General features: G+C 37.6%; 2 protein-coding genes across 5 annotated transcripts in view; both read right to left on the reverse strand.

Moving 5' to 3' along the window:
• The window catches only part of LOC117398346 (protein mono-ADP-ribosyltransferase PARP14-like), a 43,973-nt gene extending 34,138 nt beyond the window's left edge, over positions 1-9,835 (reverse strand). The window contains exon 1 of one of the 2 annotated variants that reach the window (XM_059016821.1): positions 9,248-9,835. In XM_059016821.1, the coding sequence (XP_058872804.1) occupies positions 9,248-9,422 (175 nt within the window). In that variant the 5' untranslated portion in view covers positions 9,423-9,835. Of the gene's footprint in view, positions 1-1,016; positions 1,220-9,247 lie in introns of those variants that run through there. The other variant, XM_059016822.1, reaches the window with a different exon arrangement.
• Positions 9,836-15,021: 5,186 nt separating this feature from the next.
• The window catches only part of LOC117398349 (solute carrier family 12 member 3-like), a 48,509-nt gene continuing 35,850 nt past the window's right edge, over positions 15,022-27,680 (reverse strand). For all 3 annotated transcript variants that reach the window (XM_059016824.1, XM_059016825.1, XM_059016826.1), the window contains 5 exons: positions 25,876-25,987; positions 21,951-22,037; positions 20,953-21,088; positions 18,523-18,590; positions 15,022-15,931 (listed from right to left, as the gene is read on the reverse strand). In XM_059016824.1, coding sequence (XP_058872807.1) covers positions 15,790-15,931; positions 18,523-18,590; positions 20,953-21,088; positions 21,951-22,037; positions 25,876-25,987 — 545 coding nt within the window. In that variant the 3' untranslated portion in view covers positions 15,022-15,789. The remainder of the gene's footprint in view (positions 15,932-18,522; positions 18,591-20,952; positions 21,089-21,950; positions 22,038-25,875; positions 25,988-27,680) is intronic.

The following is a 27,680-nucleotide window of genomic DNA, read 5'->3' on the forward strand; positions in this document are numbered from 1 at the left end:
TAAGTTGCATTCACATTTGCCTCCGTGCTGTCAATTTAAGTTTTAACAGTTGTACTAATATGTGGCACTACATTATTTCCATTGCTAGTATTTGACTACCTAAAGTTTGTGCATTGGCTGTGCACTAAACACCACTTGCACTGCGCTCAAGCACTGGCTAAGTGTGAACGCTGTGCGCTCACCCACTAGTGCTGTAGCAGAGGGTACCTAACACCGCGCACTGTGCACTGAGTACCATGGGCACTGTATGCCCGTGCACTAGTGTAATACCAAGTACCGTGCACACCGAGTACCGTGAAACACCATGAGCTGTTGCGCTAGGTCTGAGGCAGTGGCCAAGCACCGTGTGCACCACGTGCACTGTTTGTCCCCAGCACACCGCGTACCGTGCAGCACCATGCGTTCCCGCACTAGCATTGTAGCAGTGGGTACTAAGCACCGTGTGCTACGCAATGTGCCTACCCTAACCGCGCGGTCACACACACCTGGTCAGCGCGTAGCGTGTACCAGGGGGACACAAGGCCAAAGCTGCGGTGGGCGGGTTGAAGCAGACAGCAAAAACAAGGTAGAAAGATAGTAGATAGGGGAGAGCACATTGTTTGTTTACAAGGCCCAACTCACCGTGGTGGGCAGGCCTACGCACCCGGCAGGGTCTACTCGACAGCGGAGATGCGGCAAGGCCTAGCCCCGTGGAGGAGAGCATGGCTGGAAGAGTCACTCAACAGCGGGGATACGCCAATGCCTAGCCCCGTGGAGTCACTGTGTACTCTCAGAAAGAATAGACAACGACTTGCGGATGACTGCACAGGCAGTCGCTGACACACGACAGATAGATACAAAGAGCGGCCTACCACGCAAGCGAGAAGGCCGCTGAAAGACAGAAAGGCAATAAAGGCTCTTTCTTTTTCAAAGTCGTTGATTCCGGGAAAGAGGCAAGCCAGCTTATAGCACGAATACAAGGGAAATACAATCAACTCTATCAACATGCTCGGCTCAACACAGAGGTCTTACCGTACCGTCTTGAGAAGGAAGAAGAGAAATGACTTCCATTGGATGAGAGTTTTATCACCTTGGTGGGCGGGACCGAGTGCATCATCCTAGGAAGGGGCCAGCTCTGGTATAGAGAGCTCTGCAATACCTATCTAATGGGCAGGCATATCCCATATGTAATGTGGTGGTCATCTTCGAATTGAAAGGGAACAAGATTTATCAGTTTGATTCATAACTTGATTTAGTTAATATTGAACATCAAAGTACTCAAAGTACTTTTAAATGAATGTTATGAAGTACAAAAGTTAGTATGAAAACGTTTCTACAAAAGAAAAAAAAACATTCCATCAAAACTGAGCCCACAGTGCAAATACATTCAAACTCCTGTAGCTGCCTTTTTTGTTCTTTATACTTTGCAAAACGAGGCCCTTATCCCACGTAACATATTGTGTGTGTGTGTGTGTGGTTTTTTTTTTTTTCTTCTATTTTCAAAATGTTGTTTTTTAATTATAATGACGTGTATAATTTTGGTGTTGAGCAAGAATTTGTGTATTTATACAGCATGCAAATAAGGTGGTTTAATTTACGGAGACTGAGCACAGAACCTGTTAATTCCTGTTGAATTATTATTATTTATTTCATACCAGAAACCCTTACCCAATGCGACTTAACTCTTACAGCTGTCACAAAAAATACACGTTTCAAGAATCACAGAATGCCAGCATTGTGCTCAACTTTAAGTTGGAATTGTAACTGTAGGACATTGTACCTAGGATTTAATTTTGAACAGAACAAGATATGCTTACCTCAGTACTGCAATCTGTGTTTTGAACTATGAAAACTGCCACTGAAATATTGCTGGATTTCAAATAAGACAAGCTGTTGTTGAATGCGGTTCTGAAATGAGTGGACTTGCAAGTCTTTTTTTTCACACAATTTGATGTACAACTGACGGTGAGTCTGACATTTTGTGTAAATATATATACGTAGCTTGTGTATTTATTAAGGACTCCGATGCATCGTTAATCAATGAAATAGGTTTTATTTAACAGGAAATAAATTCTACCTGCCCATGCAACAACAGTCCAACTTTGTTTACACTGCCATTTTGTGTGTCTGTCTCTAGTCTAGACCACAACAGCAAAGCAGGAAGTAACGTTCTGTCAAATAATGCAGTAAGTAAACAACTTTACTTTTTAGACTTCTGATTCACATTGGGCATACAATTTAGATGGACGCTATGAACGGACGCAAAAGATTGTTGTCTTTATTAAACCAATCAGAATGAACTAACGGAGGAAGAAGATCGCTCAGTGTGAACTAGTCTGAATCGTAAGCCCAGGGAAAACCAGCCTTTATAATCTTCATACACATGAAGATTATATACATTATATGTATACATGTATTTACTTAATTCAGATGGAGGTAATTTTTTTAACACGTTGGGTCTCATCAAACCCTTGAAAGTTTTCTTGTTTTTTTTACTGTAGCTCTATTTGTTTCCATTATCTTTAAGGACACTTCATTTCGGCAATATCTACTGTTTTAAATCACTCATTTTCATTAGGCTGATCTCTGTTTGTGTTAATGAAATACAGTAGGGTCTATCTGTTGATGTTTGTCATGTCGACGAGGGAGCAAGAGCTGGAATGTGATTGGTTAGAGCAGGGGTGATCCTGGAGGGTCGCAGTGTCTTCTGGGTTTCGTTCCACCCGAGCTCTCAGTTACTTAATTGGTCTAATGAATGGATTAATTGGACATGTGTAACACTTATCTCCAGGTCACAAAATGTTTCATAAGTCGTATATCTTGAATCAAGTGTATTTTTTAAATCATCAGCTGTAAAAGACCCTGAAAAACATCAAATATGTCCAATTGAACAAATAATTAGATCAATTATGTTAATTGAGAGCTTAAGTTGGAATGAAAACCAGAAGACCCTGCGGCCCTCGAGGACCGGAGTTTGACACGCCTGGGTTAGAGAAACAAATTTACGCCCGACGTGCACAGAAAAATAGGACAAGGTCTAACTTAAATCTTTTATTTTTTCCCCAGATTTATAAATGTTGTGAAAATAAATAAATATGTTTTTAAATGTGTACATTCAGATATCATTTATAAATCTAATTACAAGATTTAACATTTAGCTAAATATTTAACTAAATATTAAATCTCTTAACAAGATTTAACATTTAGCTAAATATTTAACTAAATCTTAAATATCTTAACTAGATTTAACATTATTTAACAAAATATTTGTTTTCACAACATTTATAAAACTGGGGGAAAAATAAAAGATTTAAGTTAAATCTGGAAAAATCTGCTTTCTATTTATTTGTGGAGAACAGCATGAGTATAGAGCCCTGTGTTTCAAACAAAAACTGTATCTTTAAACTGAATAGTTGTATAAAGTTTCGTTTTTTATGATTAAAAACTTCAACCGTAGCCTACATATTAAAATATGCAACACATTAATGGTTCTGTTCTGGTTAAAGCGCTTTAGCGATCCACAAGTTGGGCAGCAGTGTGGAGTAGTGGTTAGGGTTTTGGACTCTTGACTGGAGGGTCATGGGTTCAATCCCAGGTGGGGGACACTGCTGCTGTACCCTTGAGCAAGGTACTTTACCTACATTGCTCCAGTAAAAACCCAACTGTGGGTATAATAGAAGTATGGGGTCTATTATATGTAAACTTAATGGGTAATTGTATGTAAAAATAATGTGTACTAAATAATGTAAGTGTATGTAAAAATAATGTGATATCTTGTAACAATTGTAAGTTGCCCTGTATAAGGGTGTCTGCTAAGAAATAAATAATACTATACTGTTGCTTGTTTTACTTATTTTGCACGCCTTGTGACAGCTATTGTGGAATAGTTTTTTTGTGCAGTTTTCTGTAAATACATAACAGTCTTATGTATGGAAAATACTTTTTAAACGGTTTAGTGACATACTGTGTAAGGAGAAGGTTTTCTATGTCATTATTGAAAGGGGCTACCTATACGATAATTTTTTTTTTACATTTATTTAAGACAAACACTAACCCAGCCAATTCTTGTTTTAATTAATGTATAAATTGTTTACCATTCCCCGCTTTGAAACTGTTATCATTTTACCTAAAGGAATTATAGCAAACTCTTGTACAGCTTCTTAAAATAAAACACACCAGTCACTTATTCTATCACCACAGGCCAGTGTAATCCCCTGCCCCTCACCCATGAGGGGGGCCTGTCACTTGTACAATTGTCTCTCAGTTTGCCATGCTCACACAAGAATAGACACAGCCTAAGTCTGTCACATTTTATTTAAAAACTGTTTTTTGTTTTAAGTAAATACATTAGTAACAAAGTTGGAAATTGTCTAAAATACAACAGCTGATAGTCAATAATTTTTTTTTTTTTAAGTTTTTAAGCTTTAACTAAATAAACTTAAATAGACATTCATGATCCATGCATTTCAGCATAAACACCGGGTTTCAAAGTGTTTAAATGCGTGCCTAAAGACTGTTTTGTTCAGTTGATAATCCTTCAGTCTGTAGTTTTGAAAACTTTTGTGTTTGTTTACTTCTGCATAAGCTTATAGGCCGCTCCAGCACTGCCAAGAGAGACCCAAACTGATCTTTCTGCACGGCTGGGTCAACATATGCCTTATTTTATTTGTATAAATTAAAAAATACAACAACTCTATACTTTAGTTTTATTTACCATTTTACAGTAACAATTTGTTTTCTTTATAGCAAATTGACTTGAAACTACAATCTTTAAAACTGTTGCTTTAAAACCACACACATGGCCCTTAACCAAGGTAAAACTTCTGTAAAAACTACAAACACAGGAAGGGTAGTGGCACTTCCACAACGCCCTCAGCACACTGGGGGAACTGCCAGCCACACTCGCAATTCTCTCTCAGTTTGTTCAGTCAGATACAGACAAGCACTGACACTGAAAAGTTTGTAGCATATTATTTTAAAACTGTTTTTTTGTTTTCTTGAGTTTAAGTAAATACACTGTAACAGGTCTAACATAGCGGCAGCCGATAGTCAAGATGTGTATTCTTTTTTTATTGGACATTTTAATGTTTTAAACGCAAGACACTTGGTACGGGCATTTCAGAATTGTGTAAAATAAATAATGCAATAAGGTTTTTAAAATGTTATCTTAACAATGTATACAGGGTCTCACATTATTATTATTTTATTTTGTTTATTTATGTATGTATTTATTTATGTGTTGGGTTAAGAATGTACATTTCTTAAACAGGTTGTTCCTTATTTTAAACAACATCCTTAGCACATGACCAGCGATGCTGTTAGCCAGTGCTGGGGCCCCTAGTTTCTTATCTTAGAGCAACATCCCTTAGCTCCATGCGGGGCACAGTTTAGTGTACAACAGTGTTCTCTTTGCCTCAGACACAGACAAACACAAACACATTTAAGGTGTGTAGCATTTTATTTTTTAAATGTTTTTTCTTTAAGCGTTTTTTCTTTAAGCAAATACATTGTAACAAAGTTGGAACTTGGGCTTGGGTCTCAAGCTGTGTCAAATAAATAATGCAATAAGGTTTTCAAAATGTTAACTTAACAATGTATACAGGTTCTCACATTTTATTTTATTTTATTTATTTATTTATTTATTTATGTGTTGGGTTAAAAAGTATTTACATTTCTTAAACAGGTTGTTCCTTATTTTAAACATTTTGTCTTTTTTCAACAGCCACGCTTCTCTGTTTAAGACCAGCCTGTGTCACTTTAGTTCTGTATAGGTCTATTTAGCTCTGTACATAGCGCATCTGATCCTTGTTAATTTTCAAAGATTGCTTTATTTTTCAACTGTTTATACATTTTTGTTTACCCTTTTTACTTATTTTGTTTTTCAAGTCTATACATTTTTGTTTTTCTCACATTTTCAAATTTTATTTCAGCACTGTATACCCTTTTCGTTTTCACCCATTTTACTGCTCATTTTATTTTTTCTGAAATAAAGAATATAACAAACTGTATACCTCTGTTTTCAAACTTATTTTATTTTTCTAAAAAGCTTATTTTGTTTTCTAAAATAACACATATAATAAAATAATGTATCTCCCTTCTTTTTTCCCCATTTCAGTCTTAAAATTACATTTAAATTAAAAAATAATACCCAAAACTTTTGTTTAATTCCCCATTTTAATGTGATAAACTACAATCACTGAACATGATTTCCAAAGTGCATTAAAACTACAAACATACGACAAGACGGGAGGGTGGCTTAGCGATTCACAGATCTGCTTTTAAGCAACACTTTTACGACGAGGACATTATTGAAAATTGAGCGATTGTTGATATGAATTAAGAATTACAGATGAACCCGCATTATATCATGATTGGTGCGCAGGCATAATTCTTGATTTAAAGCATGATATAAACCATGTTTCATGTTTGCCTATGACAGCACATTATGAGTGTGAAAAAAGAAAAGAAAACTAACAGTGAATTAAAGAGCAGTGTTTAAATACTGTACATTTAGTACATTTGAGACTGACTATGCTAAAATTTGGTGATGTTGGTGTTTTGTAACTGAACTGTATCTCCTTAATGTTGCCCATGCAACATTTGGCAGGCTGCACAAAATGTTAATTATATCCTGTGGTTACTTAAGCCTGACCACAAAGCATTTGACAGCTGCATAAAAAATGACAATAAGCAGGTTTGTGGTTAAGAGAGGTAATTTCTCAAAGAACCTATGGTGCATGGAGAGTGGCTTTTGAAAAACGGGGTATGATATTAAGCGAGGTAATATAAAACGGGTTCATCTGTCAGTTTACTATGTGCAATACTTGGTCAATTATTTTTATGATTGACTTTATAATATAAAGTCATCAAAAATGTCGCTAGAACACCACTCTCCTTTTATAAAGGTCTCTAACTAGCAACATCCAGCTTGAGAGTTGCTATATTTGCTATTTGGCGACTTTAGAATGTCTAAATAGCGACATTTGTGAGGTTTCTCTGGTGACTTCTTGATTTGTGGAGTTGGCAACACTCACTGCAAGCATCCAGATCCACCAGGTTAAACCTTATCAACAATGTCAACAAACAGGGCCTGACGCAGGGAGTAAAAAAATAAAGAAAATGCCAAAACGTAAATGTAATTTTAATAAATTAATGTATTAATGATCATTTTCAGACTGCTCCAGCCGTCGAGAACATTTAGAGAAAAAAATTAAATTTCCTCAAACAGACTGTAAATTAAATGGTCAAAACAAAGGGTGGGGGGGTGGTGGTACAGAGCACGCCATTTAGAGCCCACTGGTCGACAAAGGCCGCCATGTCGCCAGCGGACTCCGTATGGCCGTGCTCTAAACTAATCTGTGACTGGACCAGGGCCCTGAACTTGGCTCTGCAGTCAAAGAGACCCTCCCCGGTGATCTTACGCTTCCTGGTCTTGTAGATGGCCAGTCTAGCAAGAGCCAGGAGCAGATTCACCAGGAGGTCTCTCTTCCTGGTGGAGCCACAAACAGGGTGGCCAAAAATAAGGAGGGTAGAGGAAAAATGCAGCCAGAACTGCAGCAGAATGTTCTTCAACAGCAGGAAGAACGGCTGCAGTTTGGCGCATAAAAATATGAACTACCGAGTCGGACTGACCGCAGAAAGGGCATGGGGCATCCGAGTCGGTAAAGTGACGCAGGATCTCTCCTGACGCGAGAGCTCCGTGGAGGACTCTCCATCCTAAATCCCCAGCCCCTCTAGAGACCAGCGGCAAGTACAGGGCTTTCCACTGGGGACTCTCACCATCCGGGGGTTGGAGGGGCTCCTGCCAAGTGGTGTCTCGACTGGAGATGAGGGCGAGGAAATGGAGGGTGTGGAGCACCATCGCGTACAGGGTTCGACCTCGACGCGGAGTAGAGGGGGGTTGAGAAGAAATCAGGGATCCTGCTCAGGTTATTCTCTAGGGGATGCTGAGGGGGTCCCGTGCCTTTGATTCGATCAGCAGGACCAGAGAGCCGGGGATTGGGAGGGAAGTTGGCTCCGGTCCTAAGGACCCCCTTGTGATACCTAACAGATTCTGGGTGCAATGCTGCTTAGCACTCCTGGATTGCTCTGCTGGCCTTTCTGATGGTCCCCCGAGCCGCCCTGGCAACCAGCGACTCGGGAGTCAGCCACTCCGAGCGTTGGCAATCCAGGAGATCCCAGACTCTGGTCACCTTGGCCGAGATCAACATTTTCCACATCGAGGGGGACTCCAATGCCTGTGCACCTAGGTGGGGGTTGTGCAGCAGGGGCTCCAGAAGGAATTCTTCCCCTTCGGTGAAAACGGCGTCTTGGCCAATGGAAAACATGCTCCAGGTCTGTTGTAGTCATAGCAGTAACACATATACAGTGGTTTGAACTTGCAACATGACATTTTTGAAGAGCACACGACCTTAGCCCGCTGCGCCACTGTGCAGTTATTAGTAGTCGTAGTTGTAGTAGTAGACGTAGTCGTAGTACTAGTATTTTATTATTGAACTCAACATAAAAGTAGCAATACATGGAACACAATAAGGCTACTTAAAATAATTAGCCACACATTATACACCCAGGAGTGTAATGAAATTAGCTAGCGGCTAAAAAAAAAACAAATAAAAGATAATACTAAGAGTGACAGGATGGCTATTTAAATAACCATTAAAATAGCCTATATTAAATAGGTTTAATTAGTATTATCGTTTTTTTTAGCAATGTGTGCCAGTTTTTAGCTTTTTAAACGAGTTGCTTGAAAAAAGATTGAAAATGATAATGCATTATCTAAAATGAGATGTAAGGATGGTGCCAATTTCTGAGAATGCATGTCTGCGGTTGGCCTCGGGCAGTATGAAAAATACTTTCAGTTTTGAAATGAATAGACACTTTCAGTTTTGAAGAACTAAACAAGCTGAAGCGCTGCCTTTGTTTATTTATTTCCTTCTTTGTTTCTTTCACTCTTTTACCCGTAATCCAACAATTTAAATATATGTCACAGTAAATTTTAAACTCTATTTCGTGCACCTCATTGCAAAAATAAAAAAGAATAATTTGCTTTTGCGGGTCACATTATGTCCCTCATACATGATTAACAGTTCATAAAAACCTAAACTAAATAAAAGCGTGACCATAAGTGTTTAAAATGACTGACATTAACAGTCTAATTACAAAACATATATTAGTTGAGCTTTAGGGGATAACGAAAGCAGTTAAAAGAACTGCGCTTTGAAAGTAGACCGAATAAAAAATAAAATAAATAAGTAAATCTACATCGTACCTTCTTCTTCTTTGAATGCGATATCGTAAACACTGGCACTGATTCTCTTCAGCTTGCATTCGCCGCCGTCAGACTTTCTCTTGATTTTAAAATAGTTTTCAACCTTGTCTTGCTGGTTAATATCAAGCCCGTGGATATCAAAGTAAAGGTGATACAGATAGTTAAACGCCTCCATTGCACACCAGTTTCACTTTTTTTCAGAACTGAATCAATATTTTTTTAAAAAAAATTACACGCCGCGGTTAATGAAGGCTACTATCAGCTTAATTTTCTAACATATCTTTTTTTGTCTTATTCTGCATTTGCTTCATTGACGTTCTGTTTTTCATTTCCTTGTTTTGGCATATCAATGTACATAAACAGTTTCGATTTGATACTGTAAACACCACATAGGCGTGTCTGTCTTCTCATAAATAACCTACAGTGTTTTGACAAGACTTCAGTGCTTGACTTCGATTACAAGTTTCCTGTGAGAATACATTGGGGATTCAGACCACCCAAGTGACCGCAAATTGATATTAAAACCAGCATACTGTGTCCATATTACTATACCCTAGTGTATCAAACATACAACAGTCATTCTCTGCTCCATCCTCAAATAACACCCTCCATTCTCCCTCCTCCCTCGTCCCTCCTCCGTCCGTCCTCCATGGTCCCTCACCACCTTGGAAGTTGGTTACTTATTCCGGTTCGGACGTTATTCGTGATGTAGTTGACAAAGCAGCGCGTCCTTTTTTCTGTGTGTTTTAACTCACTTACACATCTTGCTCAATTAATATATTGCTACTATTTAAAAAAAAAAACTCTCCTTCTTTTAAAAACAAAAAACAAAAGGAAAATATTAATAACATATCTGTATCAGCAGCATAGCGGTTCCCTATATTACCCGCTTGTTTCGCCCCATTTAACCCACCTTAGACGCCTTGCTCACTAAATATCGAGGTATGCCTAGATAGGTTATAACACCCTCTTTGCAAAACCACTAAAGATTTTAGTGAGCAAGCCGTACCCCACGATCAGCAGCACCCCAAAATGTAGCCGATTATAACCTATACAGAACGCATGGGGGCACATCTTTTGATGCCCCATTTACCCCCCTTAGACGGCTTGCTCAATAAATATCGAGGTATCCCTAGATAGGTTATAACCCCCTCTTTGCAAAAACACTAACAGTTTTAGTGAGCAAGCCGTACCCCACGATCAGCAGCACCCCAAAGTGTAGCCCATTATAACCTATGCAGAACGCATGGGGGCACGTCTTTGGATGACCCATTTAGCCCCCTTGACGGCTCATCCAAAAATGTAAATGGGTCATCCAAAACGTGCCCCCATGCGTTCTGTATTGGTTATAATGGGCTACACTTTGGGGTGCTGCTGATCGTGGGGTACGGCTTGCTTACTAAAATCTTTAGTGTTTTTGCAAAGAGGGGGTTATAACCTATTTAGGGATACCTGGATATTTAGTGAGCAAGGCGTCTAAGGTGGGTTAAATGGGGCGAAACAAGCGGGTAATATAGGGAACCGCTATGCTGCTGATACAGATTTGTTATTAATATTTTCCTTTTGTTTTTTTTTTTAAAGAAGGAGAGTTTTTTTTTTAAACAGTAGCAATATATTAATTGAGCAAGATGTGTAAGTGAGTTAAAACACACAGAAAAAGGACGCGCTGCTTTGTCAACTACACCACGAATAAGGCAGTTTTTTTTTTACTAGTCAGTACTGTCGCACGAAGTCACCAATACATACCTCTCTGCAATAAACAGTGGCTGTCCAGCAAAGCACAGCGCTCTGACAAACTCATTAACAGTCACTCTGCGCTTTCTTTTTATTAGAGGGCATGTAAAAGCAGGATACATGGATTGCTTGCCTCTCAGTTCACTTTCGTGTTTTAGTTTAACGTGTTGCTTATTTTTCAGTATGTTCTTTTATTGTCAGCGTCAACATGTACCTCAATGCGGCAGAATTTGCAGCGCTATGCATCTTCTGCCTCATCTGACCCACTTCTGCTATTTTTGCACACTTCGAAACATTTGTTTTCTTTTAAATATTCATAAACGCATTTACGTTTTCTCTCCATTCCTCATCCACTAAAAATGTTATATTTTCGTGTAAGTACTGTATTTCAGTTTAGTTTCTGATCAAGCTAGTGCCACAAGTGCCACAATAATCAGACTTTGATTGGCCAACATAATCAGGTGATAATATGTTTGTAAAGTGACATAGAATCACGTTTGAATGTTATTTGATCATCTGACGTCTAAAGTATCTTAGGATAATATTCAGCGTAGAGCTGCTTATTACAATGTCAGAGTCAAAATAAAACAGCATTTTAATCAAAATATTGTGTGTTTCCTAGAAAACAGTACAGAGAAAATATTGAATAATAGACAAAAATCGGGTACAAATCAGTAAAAACCGACGTCCAATTAAAATAAATTCAGAATAAACCGGAAACGCCTAACACTATCCATGCTCCATACTCCATGCTCCCTCATACCTGCTGCCTCCTCCATGCTCCCTGCTCCCTCATCACTGCTGCCTCCTCCATGCTCCCTCATCCCTGCTGCCTCCTCTATGCTCCCTTCTCCATGTTCCCTGCTCCCTCTTCCATGCTCCCTCCTCCTTCCTGCCTCCTCCATGCTCCATGCTGCCTCATCCATGCTCCGTCAGGTGTCAACCGTTATTTGTACTGTTTTGGGGTGTTTCCACCTGTGGCAGTGTGGCAGGGCAGAAGCACGGGTATGTATGTGTATGTGTGTGGAATATGGGATGGCAGAGAGGGAGTTGAAATCCTCCCTATAAAAACACACATGGGAATGTGGCTGGAGCCGTCAATTGAATACGTGTTTAAATGAGTAATTAAGCTCCAGTCACAGGATTATAAATAAGGTGATCATGGGTGGTGAAGGGGTGAATCTGCACAACCTGATTTTGATGTGTTGCTGTTGTTCCTGGTCTAACATTGTAAAGTTCGTCCTGGATGAGCATCCCCTTAACCAATCATCATTCAGTTTACTGAGAACATGGTTATGTGATGTCACACAATACTCTCACCTCCTTTATGGTTTGAAAGACACATCTCTACTCTGGCACGCTCCTGCCGCTTCTTCCTCAGCAACATATGCAGAATTCGCCCATTCTTCACTAACTACTTCACGCAGCTCCTAGTCCAGGCCCTGGTACTGTCTTGCCTTGACTACTGCAACTCCCTCATGGCTGGCCTCCCTGCCTCCGCTATTCGTCTGCTCCAGCTCATCCAAAACTCTGCTGCTCGCCTTGTCTTTCCCTAACTCGTTTCTCCCCTGCTGCTCCGTTCTCTCCACTGGCTCCCTATCGCCGCTCAAATCAATTCAAAACTCTTGTACTCAACTATTGCTGTCTCGACCATTCTGCTCCCTCCTATCTCCAGACTATTATTTATTCCTACACTCCCTCTTGCCCCCCTCCGCTACTCCACCACTGGCAGATTATCTGTACCCCCCTCCACTCCCCCGCTTCCAGAACACGCTCCTTCTCCACCCTTGCTCCTCAGTGGTGGAACGACCTACCCACAGATATCAGGACTACTCAGTCCCTCACCACCTTCTCGGCGCCTCCTCAAGACATACCTGTTCAGACAACATCTGTAAACCTCACAACCCTCGACTATACTGGAATATATGCCACCCAATTGTATCAGTACTTGCATCACCTTGTACCTGTACTTACCTGCGCCACACTTTGCTGTATTCTACTACTGCTTTTAATTATAACTATTTTCTGCATCCTTTACTTGATTTTACTCTTACAGTTAACGATATTCAATTTTTTAATTGGTCTTATCCATTTATTGTATTTACTACTTGCTCTTAATGGAATTTACTCTGATAAACAAATATTTTTAGTATAAGTTTAACTGCTCTTAGCCTGAAATCGCTCTCAAATGTCATGATTTACTGTATTTTTTTTATTTTCTTTTATTTGGAGTTGCTCCTATTTCCTACTGACTTTATTGTATTTTATAACTGCTCTTATCTGTAATGTGATATTTTGTAACAACTGTAAGTCGCCCTGGATAAGGGTGTCTGCTAAGAAATAAATAAATAAATAAATAAATAATATTTGGCCCTGTCCATTGAATGTTCTGGTCACAAGCAAGAATGGGGATCTGACCTGGGTTCAAGTGCTGTACTGCATTCCATACAATTGTAATTGAATGTCGCATCATTGCAAGTGAGTGAATTGAATCTTCAAATAGTAGCAACAATGCAGTGGAGATTTTTGGCAGACTATTAGGGGACTGGCTATTTGCATGGTATGCAGACCAGGAAGTGTGTTGCCTCTCATCTTATCAGGTGAATATCATGTACATCATTTTTTCACTTTCTCTAGCCAAGCATATTCTCCTTGAATGTGCGTCTCTGCCCTGTGCCCATCAGCTGAAAGAGAAACAGCTGCAGCTGGCAATGGTGGGTGTTGTGCTCGTGTTGAAATTGGGGGGGTATTCGTGAAGAAGTGTGGCAGAGTATTCACATGCTTTAAAGAGCCAGCCTGATAGTGACGTCATTCACACTCACCCTGTCTATCAGTCAGGATGCTGGAACAGTGAAATTCCAGTGCCATGTGTGAACCTGTTGCTGTAGTTGCTGATGGATTGTGGTCTATATTGCATGTACATAGGTGGCACTGATGATGCTTGGACATATGAGAATGTTGGAGTATACATATTGATATTATTCATCATATAAACTGAAGCAAATCTATCAATTTGACATTTAAATACTACAAATAGTAAATCCACATTATTCTTAACATTCTGACCCTCATACGATCGGATAAATTGATTTGTGCATGTTTTATTCAATTTTGTGAATTCTGATGAAGAAAAAGGGGAGGGGTAAATTTTTTGGCAAATTGTCAATACAGAAACATTTAAAATGATAATATTATATATAATTTTATTCCACAGGTACCTAGAACTGTAACCTAGAAAACTAGAGGCCAAAATGCGCATGAAACAGATATTATGCAGCAATGTTTGCTCATTTTTTAGATTGTTTTGCTTTACTTTGTGATTGCTGTATGATAATCCTCACCTTCAACATTTACAGCCATCTTGAGTCTTAACTGGCCAATTATTAAACTGTGGTCGAACACCCTTCAACTGGTAAACTGCTTGCTCAGGTCAGCCACCAGGTGGCGGTATAGGCCACCAGGGGGCACTGATCAACTAATAATATCAGAACATGAGTGGTTGAGTGAGTGGTTCTTTTTGGATAGTTTGTGTTTAAAGCCTGTTTTTGTGTTTGTCTTTTTGGTTGGCCATCGTGCCTTTTGTTTTGTGTATTTTGTTTAATTAAAAGTCTTTTATTTTCCCTGCACATCCTGACTCGGAGTCTCCTTACCCCGGTCAGCCTGTCACAGCCCCCCTGTTGAGAACCACTGGGTAAATGTGATAGGTTAGCTACTACAACACTTCATATTAGCTGCTTATGTACAGTTTACTTTGAGTTGTGATCACAAGTTTTTGAAAAAACTAATCAAAGAGAATTAAAGATTGCTAAATGACAAGCTTGGTTTCTTCTCACCCAAACTAAGCTGTATTAATAACAGTCAAAGTTGTTATAATAGTGGAAAACACTAGTGGAGGCTTTGAGTAAATCGTTGATGCTCATAACATCGATATATATTGTAACTCCTGAATGTGTCTAAGACTTTTGCACAGCAGTGACTGCCCTTTGTACCTTAAAGGGTTAAACACATTGCTAAAAGGAAAGAACACAAACAATTAGACATTTGTGTTTTATATATAAATATTTAATAGAAAATCATTACATCTTTGATTTTAACAGAAGTCACCCGCTAACAATCTGTATGGTACTACTAATGGCTGAATCAATTTGAACTACAAGTGCATTCCTCTGGCTGTCCGCCATCTTGTAGGGTGTGGAAGACTCAAGCAAACTACAAATTCCTATAATAAGTGACTAAGGAGTCTCTAACTTTATGCAAATCAGGTATCAAGATGCATCAGAGGATAACATGCAAACATCTAACTTGACAGACTTTGTTGGGAAAGGCCTGCCATACATCAGTATAGTGCGAGATCACCACAGACAACAGTACATTCCAGGCATTGGCTAGGCACACTGGGCTACATCATCATCATAATTATTCTAAACAGTTCCTAGAGATTTTACTGACAAAAATGCTTGATATATTAAATTGGACCTAGTTAACCTAAAATTATATTTACTTGATTTGCATTTTTAGAAGACATTATTAATACAAATATGAAACACATAAGATGCTCTGCAGAACATTCAGCAGATATCTACTGAAAATGAGCACAGTTTTTTTGCATATTTTCAGATTTGGACTGGCTCTTTGCAGAAGTGTGAGAACTGCTGAGTTACAGACCAGGGTTCAGATTACAAAATGTTTTGCATTTCCCAGTTCAAAACACCACACCACAAATGTTATCTGGCTTCCATGCCCTTGACAGTTGGAGGTCTCCAGTGCCTTGATATTTTATAGTAAAAGACATCACAGGAAGAGGAGATTCATTGGCAGTAGAAGGTGAGGACACTCTGTTGGTTTCCTCTGATCAGGAGTGTTGGACACTTCAGGTTGTGAGACAATGCATCTAGCCAGGCCATATACAGTCCACTTGGGCAGGAGTCTTTGTTTGCCACTGGCAAGCTCCTGCAAGACAAAAATAGTCTATGTTTTAATTTTTCAATTCACGTTGACTTTACCCTATTCCCTTTAAAAAATAAAACCTACTACAAAAATAATAATAAATACATTTCCCAGTACTGCTGGGCAACGTCCCGCCTTCCTGACTTCCTTATTCGTTCTCAATACTTTAAACCCGCCCCCAACTACTGAGTGACAGCACATTCCTACATTTCTATTGGAGATTCCGCTTGCAAGATTTAAAATGAGATTACAATCAGGATGGAGGCTTGTTAGCGGGATTTCAAGCTGTATTACAGTTAAGATATGGAGGATTTAAAACAGAACTGTGGTGAAATGTACAAAAATGCCTACACACAAAAAACCCAGAAGAATGTGCCCGTGACCATAGGGATGTCGTTGTGGAAGACAGCAAAGGAAAGAAGGTACAACTTAAGTGTGCAAATACTGTCGAGCTACATACATATTTTGACAGAAAAAAAACGCTCAAGCATTTTGAAAAGTAACCGAAAACACTAATTTCATACAGTATATCAAAAACGAAAGCCCCGAAAAAAACGATTTACATAAAACTCGAAAATAGCTAAAAATAAGCACCGAAAAATACAATTAATAAAACCCGAAAAACAGAAGCCTTAGTTATAATGTACTTAACGTGCATGATAAAGCACTAACCTTTCCCTAAAACGTTTTTTTTTAATTTTTATAATACTGTACAATTGTGTACTTACATATATTGTGCATTAAGTACATTGTAACTATGCATAATACAATTGTAATTATGTGTACATACTCATGTGTTTACTAAGTAACTTCTGTGCAAATACAGTAATTGGAGACACTTAATGTAAAGTGTTACCCAATAGTTACCCATACAGAACAAAAATATATATTTTTATATTATTATTATTTATTATTATTTATTTATTAGCAGACGCCCTTATTGCCCTTACAGTCATAAACAAAAATATGTTTCAAGAATCACAGTACAAGTATTAATACAATTAAGAGCAAGATAAACTACAATGACTTCGGTTCTAATATGTAATAAGAAATGTATGATACTTATATTTTCCCGACATCATTCTTGAATTAATTAGAATATAATAAAAAATATATTAAAGATATTTTATACATTTTTAATACACCAAAATTTGCCCCTTTTATAGATATGAAAAATATGAGATATATGGTAAATATATGTTTTACGTATTTAAAATATATGTGTATATGCGTTAAATATATTGTTAATGCTTTGAAATATATTGAGAAATATAAAATTCATATAAGAAAAATGCATATACATTTGAAATATGACATTTAATATACAGTATATACTGGCGTATGTCACATAATACAAATTAAACAATATTCGAGACAAGCAGAGCACTTAAAATCACCTTCACTAATTAATAAGTGTTATTTGTCGGAGACTGCCAACAGCAGTAACTCACCGCTCACTAACACAAACGCATGCACACAGGCACCTCTCCACTCGTGTGGACGCACACACCTCTCAGGGTGATTTTCGCAGATTAATAACAAATCACAAAAATACTCCCAAATGAACCATAAACATGTAAAACAATAACTTGAACAATTATCACGAGAACAGTAATCAAATGTTTACAATAATCACCAAATAATCGCAGTTTCCACACAATAATCCCAACCCCCAGCATCCTTTGCAAACAACTAATTTACATGAGTCTGCTCCAGAAATAGCCATATATGACAAATACATTATAAAACGAGCAAGATGGGCTGAATGGCCTCCTCTCGTTTGTAACCTTTCTTATGTTCTTATGTTCTAATGCTTTGTATAATAAATATATTGATTAATATTCAATTAAAAAAGGGAAATACAATTAAATTTCAATACAATTAAATATATAATGTATGTACTGTATGGTATATATATATATATATATATATATATATATATATATATATATAGTTAATGTTTAATCAATGTCTAAGGTCAACATCACATCATTATACATTTCAGGGAAACTTATGAATGCATTCTTAATGTATTTTTATTCAGTTCCAAAATATTACATCAATTTGTTGCTAAATATATTTAATATATAATAAAAAAATGTTTTTAAAATATATGACAAATGTAAGGCAAAAGCATTATATATTTTAAATGCATGGTAAGTATGTTGCAAATATATATTGATAATAATATATTGTAAATATATATTTTTAGTCAGTTAAATAAAATGAATTAGTAATATATAAAAAAATACATTAAACACAACTGGTGCATTTGGAATATATTTAAAATATAATTTAATCTGTGAGACATATATTTATTTTACATGTTGAAAATATATGGTAAGGTTATACATATATATATTTAGCATGTTTCCCATTCATAAAATATATATATTAAACATATTTTCTTTCCGTATGGGTGAATACAGATAGGATATAGAAAGATGTGGAAATGTACAGTTCCAGCAGGTGGCAAAATTGCATTCTTTGGATTGGATTTAACTTTCAAGGAAAGTCTAATTTTGCACACACACACCAGTAAACACTCAACAAGGAGAACATTCTGTTTGGTTTTAGAAAGATAAGTTACTTACACAAGGATCAAAGCCGCTTCAGTGGAGTATTCTTGGATAATCTCATTCAACCGGATCTTTCTTTCAGACTGTGGGAATTGAAACAGACATTCATATGGCAGCAGTGTGGAGTAGTGGTTAGGGCACTGGACTCTTGACCGGAGGGTTGTGGGTTCAATCCCCAGTGGAAGACACTGCTGTTGTACCCTTGAGCAAGGTACTTTACCTTGATTGCTCCAGTAAAAACCCAACTGTATAAATGGGCAATTGTATGTAAAAATAATGTGATAACTGTAAAATAATGTATAATGTGATATCTTGTAACAATTGTAAGTCGCCCTGGATAAGGGCGTCTGCTAAGAAATGAATAATAATAATAATAATATACATCTGAATGAACCACTCAAAAAGACAAAACACACTAAATACAAATGTTGATATTGTATTTCTCTTTTTGACTTTGACTCTGATGACTATCAAGAGTTATCCAATAGAAATCTAGGGAGGGTTTGTCTACTGAAGCCGATATAAAGGTTAGATCGGTTCAGTTTATGTTCAGGTTCTGTTAAATCTCTCCTAAAAGTATATAAAGAAATGTTGGAAATATAAAAGTGACTCCTGGTCTCCTATTGCATCTACCTTACGATACTCAACAACTGCAAAATGGAGAAACAGCTTGTAATGAAAACGTCCAGAATATTGACCATTCAATTTTGGTAAAATGGGAGAAACAAGTCTAAAGTGTTAGTTGCTTAACCCTCATAAGGTAACCCCGGGACCATTCAGACCCCACGGTGCTTTAGTATCATTTATTATGTGGATCTAGTGACTTGATTTTTACTTCCTTTTAGGTAGTTGTCAGGCACCCATCCTGTTACACTATGCAAATGATAATTCTAGTCCAGGTAGCCTGGTTGAATTTCCCAAATTGTTTTTAGGTTTGGAGTCTGTATGGAACCCAGGCGTAACGCATCGGTGCACCTGACCTTCTCACATGAATATCTCAGGCACCTTAATAGCTAGCTTCCTTTGAAAGTACAGATTTGGCGCTTTTCGAATGATGTATCTTGATGTCCTGAACACACATTCCTAAGTGAAACTACAGCAAACCAAAACTAAGGCTTGAGTCATGTGACATGAGTCAGCTCCTAAGTTTCATTTGTTGCCTATTACTTGGTCACTTCAACAGATAGCGTTCCAGTTTCAAAGTCATTTAAAAACGCAGACTTTGCGCATGCCATTGATATCAGGCATGCCTGTATGCGTACTTTCTACCACTGCCTCATTCAGTGCTCCAGTGCTGTGACGCGCAGCAGATCGGTAGGTGTGTTCAGGTGCCTGTCACTCAAAAACGGAAATATACCAAATGTAATAAACCAAATGTAAGAGGAGGCTTGGGGCTTTCCAATGATATCTCACATGCCTGGATGACATGTTCCTAGAATAAACTACAGCGTCCTGAACGCAGTGGTGCCTTCACTTCACTTGCACATTGGGCGTCTTATCCCTTTTGCACAGCATAAACAACACATTATACCAAACGATGGCTAGAAGTAAATTAAAAGCAAAATAAAGCGTTCATATACAGATTTTCATTCATTCATTTACTCCAGTTGTTATTTATATGTTGTTTTATTGCTGGGGTCCGATTGGACCCCAGGTTACCAGGAAAGTCAGTTTTCCGACATGTCCTTATGAGGGTTGAAAGGAAAATTTCAATTTTCTTTGTTTATTCTCCTATAATGTAATACAATACAATTTGCTTGTATATAGTCCTTTTCATGTGGAGCACCTCATGGCGCTTTACTATAAAAACTCTATAAAATATAACTGGCCATTGGCCAATCAATCCAGCTCAATAATAAGCTAACAAATATGTATTTAAATTTGATTTAAAAGATTTGACTGTGTCAGCCTTCCTGGTATGGCTTTGGACAGAGTTCAAAAGGCATGGAGCATAACTAAAGGCTTTCACTGCTCCTGATGACTCCAAGGAACTACCAAAAATTCTGCATTTGCTGATCTCAAGGTGCAATTAGGAGCATAAGGTTCCAACATTTCCTGTAGATCCCTTTGCTTCCAAACAGGTTCCCCCCCTACATTTTTAGTATATGAGAACAGCAGCAACAGAAACACGTTTGTAAAGACAGTCTTGCTGTTATGCATTCCACACAGGTTTCGCAAAGCACACTGATTGTGCAAATCAAAAGCTTCACGAAACACTTGGCATCATGAACACTTGCAATTCACAAAACAGAAAGTACTATTCAAAGGCAAGAACCATTTGTAACCACTACTTGCAATTAAGGACAGTACATTGTCTGGTCGGACAGACCCATATTAGTGCAAATTTTGGACTACCTTTGATAAATTAGTCCACGACCAATCTGGATTTATGAAACCACCAATATGGTTACTATACAAAGTATTGGATCCCTTATAATAACCAACCTTCTGTTTCAATTGTTCCATCTCTCTGTCTGAGATCATCCAGAGACAGTCCTTTCTCAGCTCCTGGACTGTAGCCTCGTCCCGCAAGCCATCATTGAGCCTGTAGGAGGCAATGGAGTCCTCAAACCTCTTCACACTGTTGAAAAGAAATAGCTGTCAACAGTTCGTAACTATGGTTGACATAAAGTAGAGGGTGCAGTGAGTTTAAGAGATCAGGTTGTCTCCATGTATACTCTATGAGGTGTCCTCTAGTTTATAGACATGTGGACTATGTTGTGCATCAATGGGAGGTTTTGGTAGCTTTGACCTCTAGATTTAGGATGCTTTCAATGTACCTACAATGTATGGTCTTGATGCTGCCATTAAAGTACTTCTAAGGCAGACAGACCAAGTCTGCTTAACACTGTCCACCATAACTATCTACTTCTAAACTTGAAACAAAATGACACGTTCTGTAATGTCTTTTTCCTTGTGGTACACATATGAAATCACTCTGTATAAATGATTTGGGGTAAGAATTTACATGAAGTGTCTCTAATTACTGTGCATTTACATTGTAGTTACTTAGTAAATATATGTGTACTTACACATAATTACAATGTAGTATGCATAGTTACAATGTACCTAATGTGGATTTTTTTGCATGATATAATCCTAAACCTAATCCTAACTAAATCTAACTCTAAACTTGACTCTAAACCTAACCCTAAATCTTTTCTGTTACAATTGTTTATTTACATATACAATGCAAAAGGATTTCAATGGTAAGTACATTGTAATTATGCATAATGACATTGTAATGATGTGTAAGTACACATATATTTACTAAGTAACTACTATGTAAATGCACAGTAATTAGAGGCACTTAATGTAAAGTGATTTTGTATGGCTCTTTAAGAAGTTCTTGTATATCGTCATGACTCCTAAGCAAAAAAGGTTACACAGCAGTGAGCTAATCCATTCTTCAACTTCTAGTAGCCAACTTTTGCCAAACTTACTTCTCAGACAATGGGGCTTGCTCACTGTCTATAATCACAATGACATCATGGAAGTCCAAACGGAATTGACTCAGCAGGGAAAGCATTCTGTCAGAAAAAGAATATTTCAGGTTAAGCACAGAGCTTGTACGTTTTTAAAAATCTTGTCTGGCAGGCAACAAGTAAACAAGCTGGATAAAACACAAACTCTTCACCAACTTTCAAAGGACAAGGGTCTATAGATTAATAGCTTTTGTAAATTTAAAATACTGAAGACTGAAGTAGTTTTAAGATGGTGCCCTAATGAAGGCAATGCTAAGCCAATAAAGTATGTTTCTGATATGTGAGTTGCAGGGTTTCCTTTATTTATTGAGCTACATAAGACACATGTCAATGAATGGGAATTAGACAAGTTAATTTCTGACAGCTAAAGACAGTTAGTAAATAATTCAGTTTTGACCATCACTTGTAGGTGCATTACTTATGGACCCTTATCTTTTAACCCGTTACACTCTCTAGTGTATTTTGACGGCTGGTGCCTAAGTGCATTGGAATGAATAGTTCAGCGTAGAAATATCGGTAATTGGCAGATCAAATCTTGTGTGAAAGATGAGGCTTCACTGTATTCATCAAGAATAACCACGAGGTCATAGGTTGCCATATAAGGTATGAGTTCAGTGAGAGCATAAACAGCGCGGACAACTTGATGGTTATTTTGAAAACATAGCTCCAAAACAAGCCCAGGAAACAAAAGGACAGTAATTTACAGCGGAAGATGAGTCAGAAATGCTTTTTCACCAGTCAGAAAGTGACAATTCTGACAATAACTTGCTGGCATCTGACGAAGAGGAGGAGGCGATTTCTCAAGGAATTGATGTTGTTGGAGTTGTAAGTACATTTTCTTATTATTATTTTATTTATTATTATGCTATTTTTATAATTTTTTTTTCTAATTATATTATTATTATTTAGCACATATTTGCCAAAGTAAATAATGATTATGACTTTATAAGTGTGTGTTGTAATTACGCATTGCCAAAATGTCAGGATCTCCATTTGTATACTTGGCAAATATATATCTGTTATTTCTAAGTTATTTGTAATTATTGTTATTTGCAAGTGTACCAAGTTATTTGTAATGATCAGGGTTGTCAATCGATTAAAATGTTTGATCGGTTAATTTATGGGCATTAGTTGATTAATCGGAAGATTAATCTGTGCACATTTTTAATATTATAATTATTATTATTATTATTTATTTCTTAGCAGACGCCCTTATCCAGGGCGACTTACAATCGTAAGCAAATACATTTCAAGTGTTACAGTACAAGTAATACAATAAGAGCAAGATAAATACAATAACTTAATAAAGGTAAGGATATTATAGCGGCTGTAATACTAAACAATCAATAGAATCTTATATATATATATACACTACCGGTCAAAAGTTTTAGAACACCCCCATTTTTCCAGTTTTTATTGAAATTTAAGCAGTTCAAGTCCAGTGAATAACCTGAAATGGTACAAAGGTAAGCGGTAAACTGCCAGAGGTTAAAAAAAAAAAGTTTAGGTTACCAAAAACTGAAAAATAATGTACATTTCAGAGTTATACAAAAAGGCCTTTTTCAGGGAACAAGTAATGGGTTAACAACTTACAGCTGTTCTGCAGCAATGGAAGTAAATTAAGCCTTGAAAGTTGATGCTAACAATTCCTACAGGTGTCCCAACTTTTGTTGATTACTTACAAACCCTCTGTCTGTATAAAGCAGTGTTGGAACAGACAGTGTTACGACACCCTCTTAAGCATTATTTGGACAGTATTGTACTGCAGGAAGTAGTATATTGCTCTCATAATGGCGAGAAAAAGGCAATTAAAGGAAGACAGACAGACCATTATAACCCTTAAGTGTAGGTCTTTCCTTTAGAGAAATTGTAAAGAAAGCCAAGGTGTCAGTGAGTATAGTTTCCTATACCATCAAAAGGCACTTGGAAACTGGAGGAAACTGACAGGAAGAGGTCTGGCAGACCCAAAGCCACAACAGAATCAGAAGACAAGTTTCTGAGAGTCAACAGCTTGCGTGATAGGCGGCTCACAGGACAACAGCTTCAAGCACAGCTTAACACTGGTCGAAGTAAGCAAGTCTCAGTTTCAACTGTGAAGAGAAGACTTCGAGCTGCAGGTTTGACAAGTCGAGTGGCAGTAAGAAAGCCATTGCTAAGATGGCAAAATAAGAAAAAGAGGCTTGCCTGGGCCATGAAGCACCGCCAGTGGACTACTAAAGACTGGAAGAAGGTCTTATGGACCGATGAATCAAAAATTTGAAATCTTCGGTTCATCACGCAGGGTTTTTGTACGTCGTCGAGTAGGCGAAAGGATGGTTCCTCGGTGTGTGACACCAACTGTCAAACGTGGAGGAGGAAGCGTGATGGTCTGGGGCTCTTTTGCTGGATCCAGAGTCGGCGACTTGCACAGAGTGAGTGGCACCCTGAACCAAAACTGCTACCACAGCATTTTGCAGCACCATGCAATACCATCTGGTATACGCCTAGTTGGTCAGGGGTTCATCCTACAGCAAGATAATGACCCAAAACATACCTCCAGGCTATGTCAGAACTACCTTAGAAGAAAAGAACAAGACGGTAGGCTTCAAATCATGGAATGGCCAGCACAGTCTCCAGACTTAAACCCCATCTAGCTGGTTTGGGATGAACTGGACAGAAGAGTGAAAGCAAAGCAACCTACAAGTGCAACACATTTGTGGGAACTTCTGCAACAGTGTTGGGAAGAACTTTCCGAACAATATTTGATTTCCATTGTAGAAAGAATGCCACGAGTGTGTTCGGCTGTTACATCTGCAAAAGGTGGCTACTTTGAGTTAAAAATTTAGATTAAATTTTGTTAAACAAAAACGATTCCATGATTTCTTTTTTATCTCCAATTGTTTATTTGTTCAATGCTTTAATTTCAGAGTACACTGAGACATTAAACTGCGTAAATTTCAATAAAAACTGGAAAAATGGAGGCGTTCTAAAACTTTTGACCGGTAGTGTATATATCAAGCCAATGACTAAAAGCCAATTTAGTCTTTTTAAAAGCATTATTATATTGTTTTTATTTTAGTAAATGTAACATTGTCACAGAACATTGGTTGTTCGGTCACAGAACATAGCTATGTACTTGTCTTCCTACTTGTACTTCTGAATCTAACAGAACCTGAAGCACTGAAGAAATTAAGCCATTCGGAACCTTGTTAGAGGTGCCCGAGATGACTGTGGCTATTGACAAGTGATTGCTTAACATGCTGTCGTAGTCAGAAATCAGAGAAAGTAATTCCACAGAATTACCTCTAGTTGAAGAATTGGTGCCTTCATCAGTTCAGGTATTTGTGGTGTACACCTCGATTTTTTGTGAGAAAGGACTTGAAAATTGATTCGTAACCAAATCGACTACCATGTCTCCGTTGTCTTATGACATTTTTTTTTATTTGTAAAAAGCAATTCGAAATATTACTTTTAAGTTCTCAATATAATTCTCAATAACCGTCTCTATAAGCAATATCGTGTGAAATGTAGCTATTCTTACACCTTAACATACATGTCCCTCCTCTGCTCACTCATGATTGGACTGCCATGGAAAAAATGCAGATTTTATTTTATATCCAAAAATAGAACTGCACGATTAAAAAATCTGTGATCAACTCTTTAGTAGATTAATCTATTAATCGAAGCAGCCCTAGTAATAAGTAATCTAACTATGATTGTTTTACACGTATAATTACAGAGACCCAGAGTGTGCAAATACCTGTTTGACCAGTATTACAGAGGGAGGTGCAGAATGAACCAATGATAAAGAAACCAGCTCTAAAAGGGTAAGGGATGTCTTAAGACGTTTTGTTCAAAGGAAAAAAAAATAAGAATCTTTGATGAACGACAAGGTTGAACTCACTCCTTCCTCTCCTCCTCTACAGCGTCCTGGTGTCCGATGATGAAGACCCTCACTCTGCACTGTCTCCACCTCTTCTTTCTGGTGAGCAGGTATGGGATTAGGAGTGTGAGGCCTGGGGAAGAGAAGGTTTAACAGTCAGGACGTTTAGATGACACAACATCCCTCTTCAGAACCCCTTAGTAAACAATCAAGTTAAAGATACAGCAGTGTGCAAAACTCCAGTACTTGAGTAGTTTTGATTTGTTGTGCGTATGATATCGTCAGAGGACTTTCTGTTGAAAGGCGGCTGGTTGAACTAATACAGCTGTTGGACTGGTTCGCAAAGTATAGTTTGATGTACAATTTTATTTGGCGAGATGCGGCAGAGAAGGACTAAGACCCTTAACAAGAAATTAATTTGAAATAAAGTCTGATGAAAACAGTTTTAATGAGGAGACAAAAAAATAAAATCGCAAAATGTTTACTGAGCAAAACAAAGGGAGCCATCGCAGATTCATATTTGCTAGACCAGAAGACAAGACGTGTCGTTTCTAGTTTTTAAAAATACTTTTCCAAGACTCCAGCAGACACTACCGCTTTTTATTTGAATCCAAAATAAATTCCCCAAGAACAGCTACAACAACAAGATACCTGTTATTCAAGGAAGTCTTGGAGGAACGATTTTGCGTCTGCCCAAGGCGGCAGGACAGTCTTACCATATAATAACCACTCAATACAAAATATGGTCATTCATATACTTTCTGATGCTGATCTTGAAATAAAAAAATGGCTGTAATGGAGCATAGGTGTGAAACCAGCCTGAAAAATGACTGGACAGCGTCCCTTCAAAATCGGAAATAGTGGTGCGTTATCCCAGCAGGCAAAAGTGAAACAGCCTTATAACCACAGCTCATCGTCGCAACCTACAATCCTTACAAACACAAGCCATCAGCCTGTTAAACTTCAGACCTTTACAATTAACTGAAATGTGTATGTAAATAAATAAAGTAGATGAATGAATATAATAAGTATCTGATTAATCTGAACATTTTCAATGTTGTGGCCTTTTGTTTATTTGTATTGTATGTTTTCTTTGAAATGTAATTTAAATGACAACAAATAGAATGAATAAATACAATGTCTTGTGGGGCTACTTTTCCTGCAGAAGGATATTTAACAACATATACATATTTTTAATCAGAACATAAAATTGTATTGTGTATATATTTGCCCACTGTATAAGAGAAATAACACACAACCGTACACCGTACACCATGTCGTGCGTTATTGATTCAGTACACATATGTTGCCTAATTCCTACATAAATATCCACTCCAAAATTGAATGACATTTTGGGTGTGAAAGTAGTATGTGAAGACAGTATCAATATTCCAGAAACATTTGCCTTAGAAATGCATCCTCAAGGTTATTTGTGCACTGACGCCAACCATATGCTTCCCTCATGGGTTTCAGTGAACAGGGCAATGCAAATGTATAGTCTGTTGTAAAAATAAACAATACATTTATTGTTATTTAGGATTACATATTAGAGCCACGTGAAACAAAAAAAAAACAAAGACAGGCTAAATATTTATGAAAGAAGTTAAATATTATGAAAGAAGTTATTTACAAACCGCTAACCAAGATCATGCAACAGTCTCTTGACACAGGGGTTGTAACGACAGACTGGAAAATAGCAAACGTAATACCGATCCACAAAAACTGAGACAAAACCGAACCAGGTAACTACAGACCAATAAGCCTGACTTCTATTATATGTAAACTTATGGAAACTATAATAAGATCTAAAACGGAAAATTACCTAC

This window comes from Acipenser ruthenus, chromosome 54, assembly GCF_902713425.1.
Source record: "Acipenser ruthenus chromosome 54, fAciRut3.2 maternal haplotype, whole genome shotgun sequence".
Lineage (NCBI taxonomy): Eukaryota > Metazoa > Chordata > Actinopteri > Acipenseriformes > Acipenseridae > Acipenser > Acipenser ruthenus.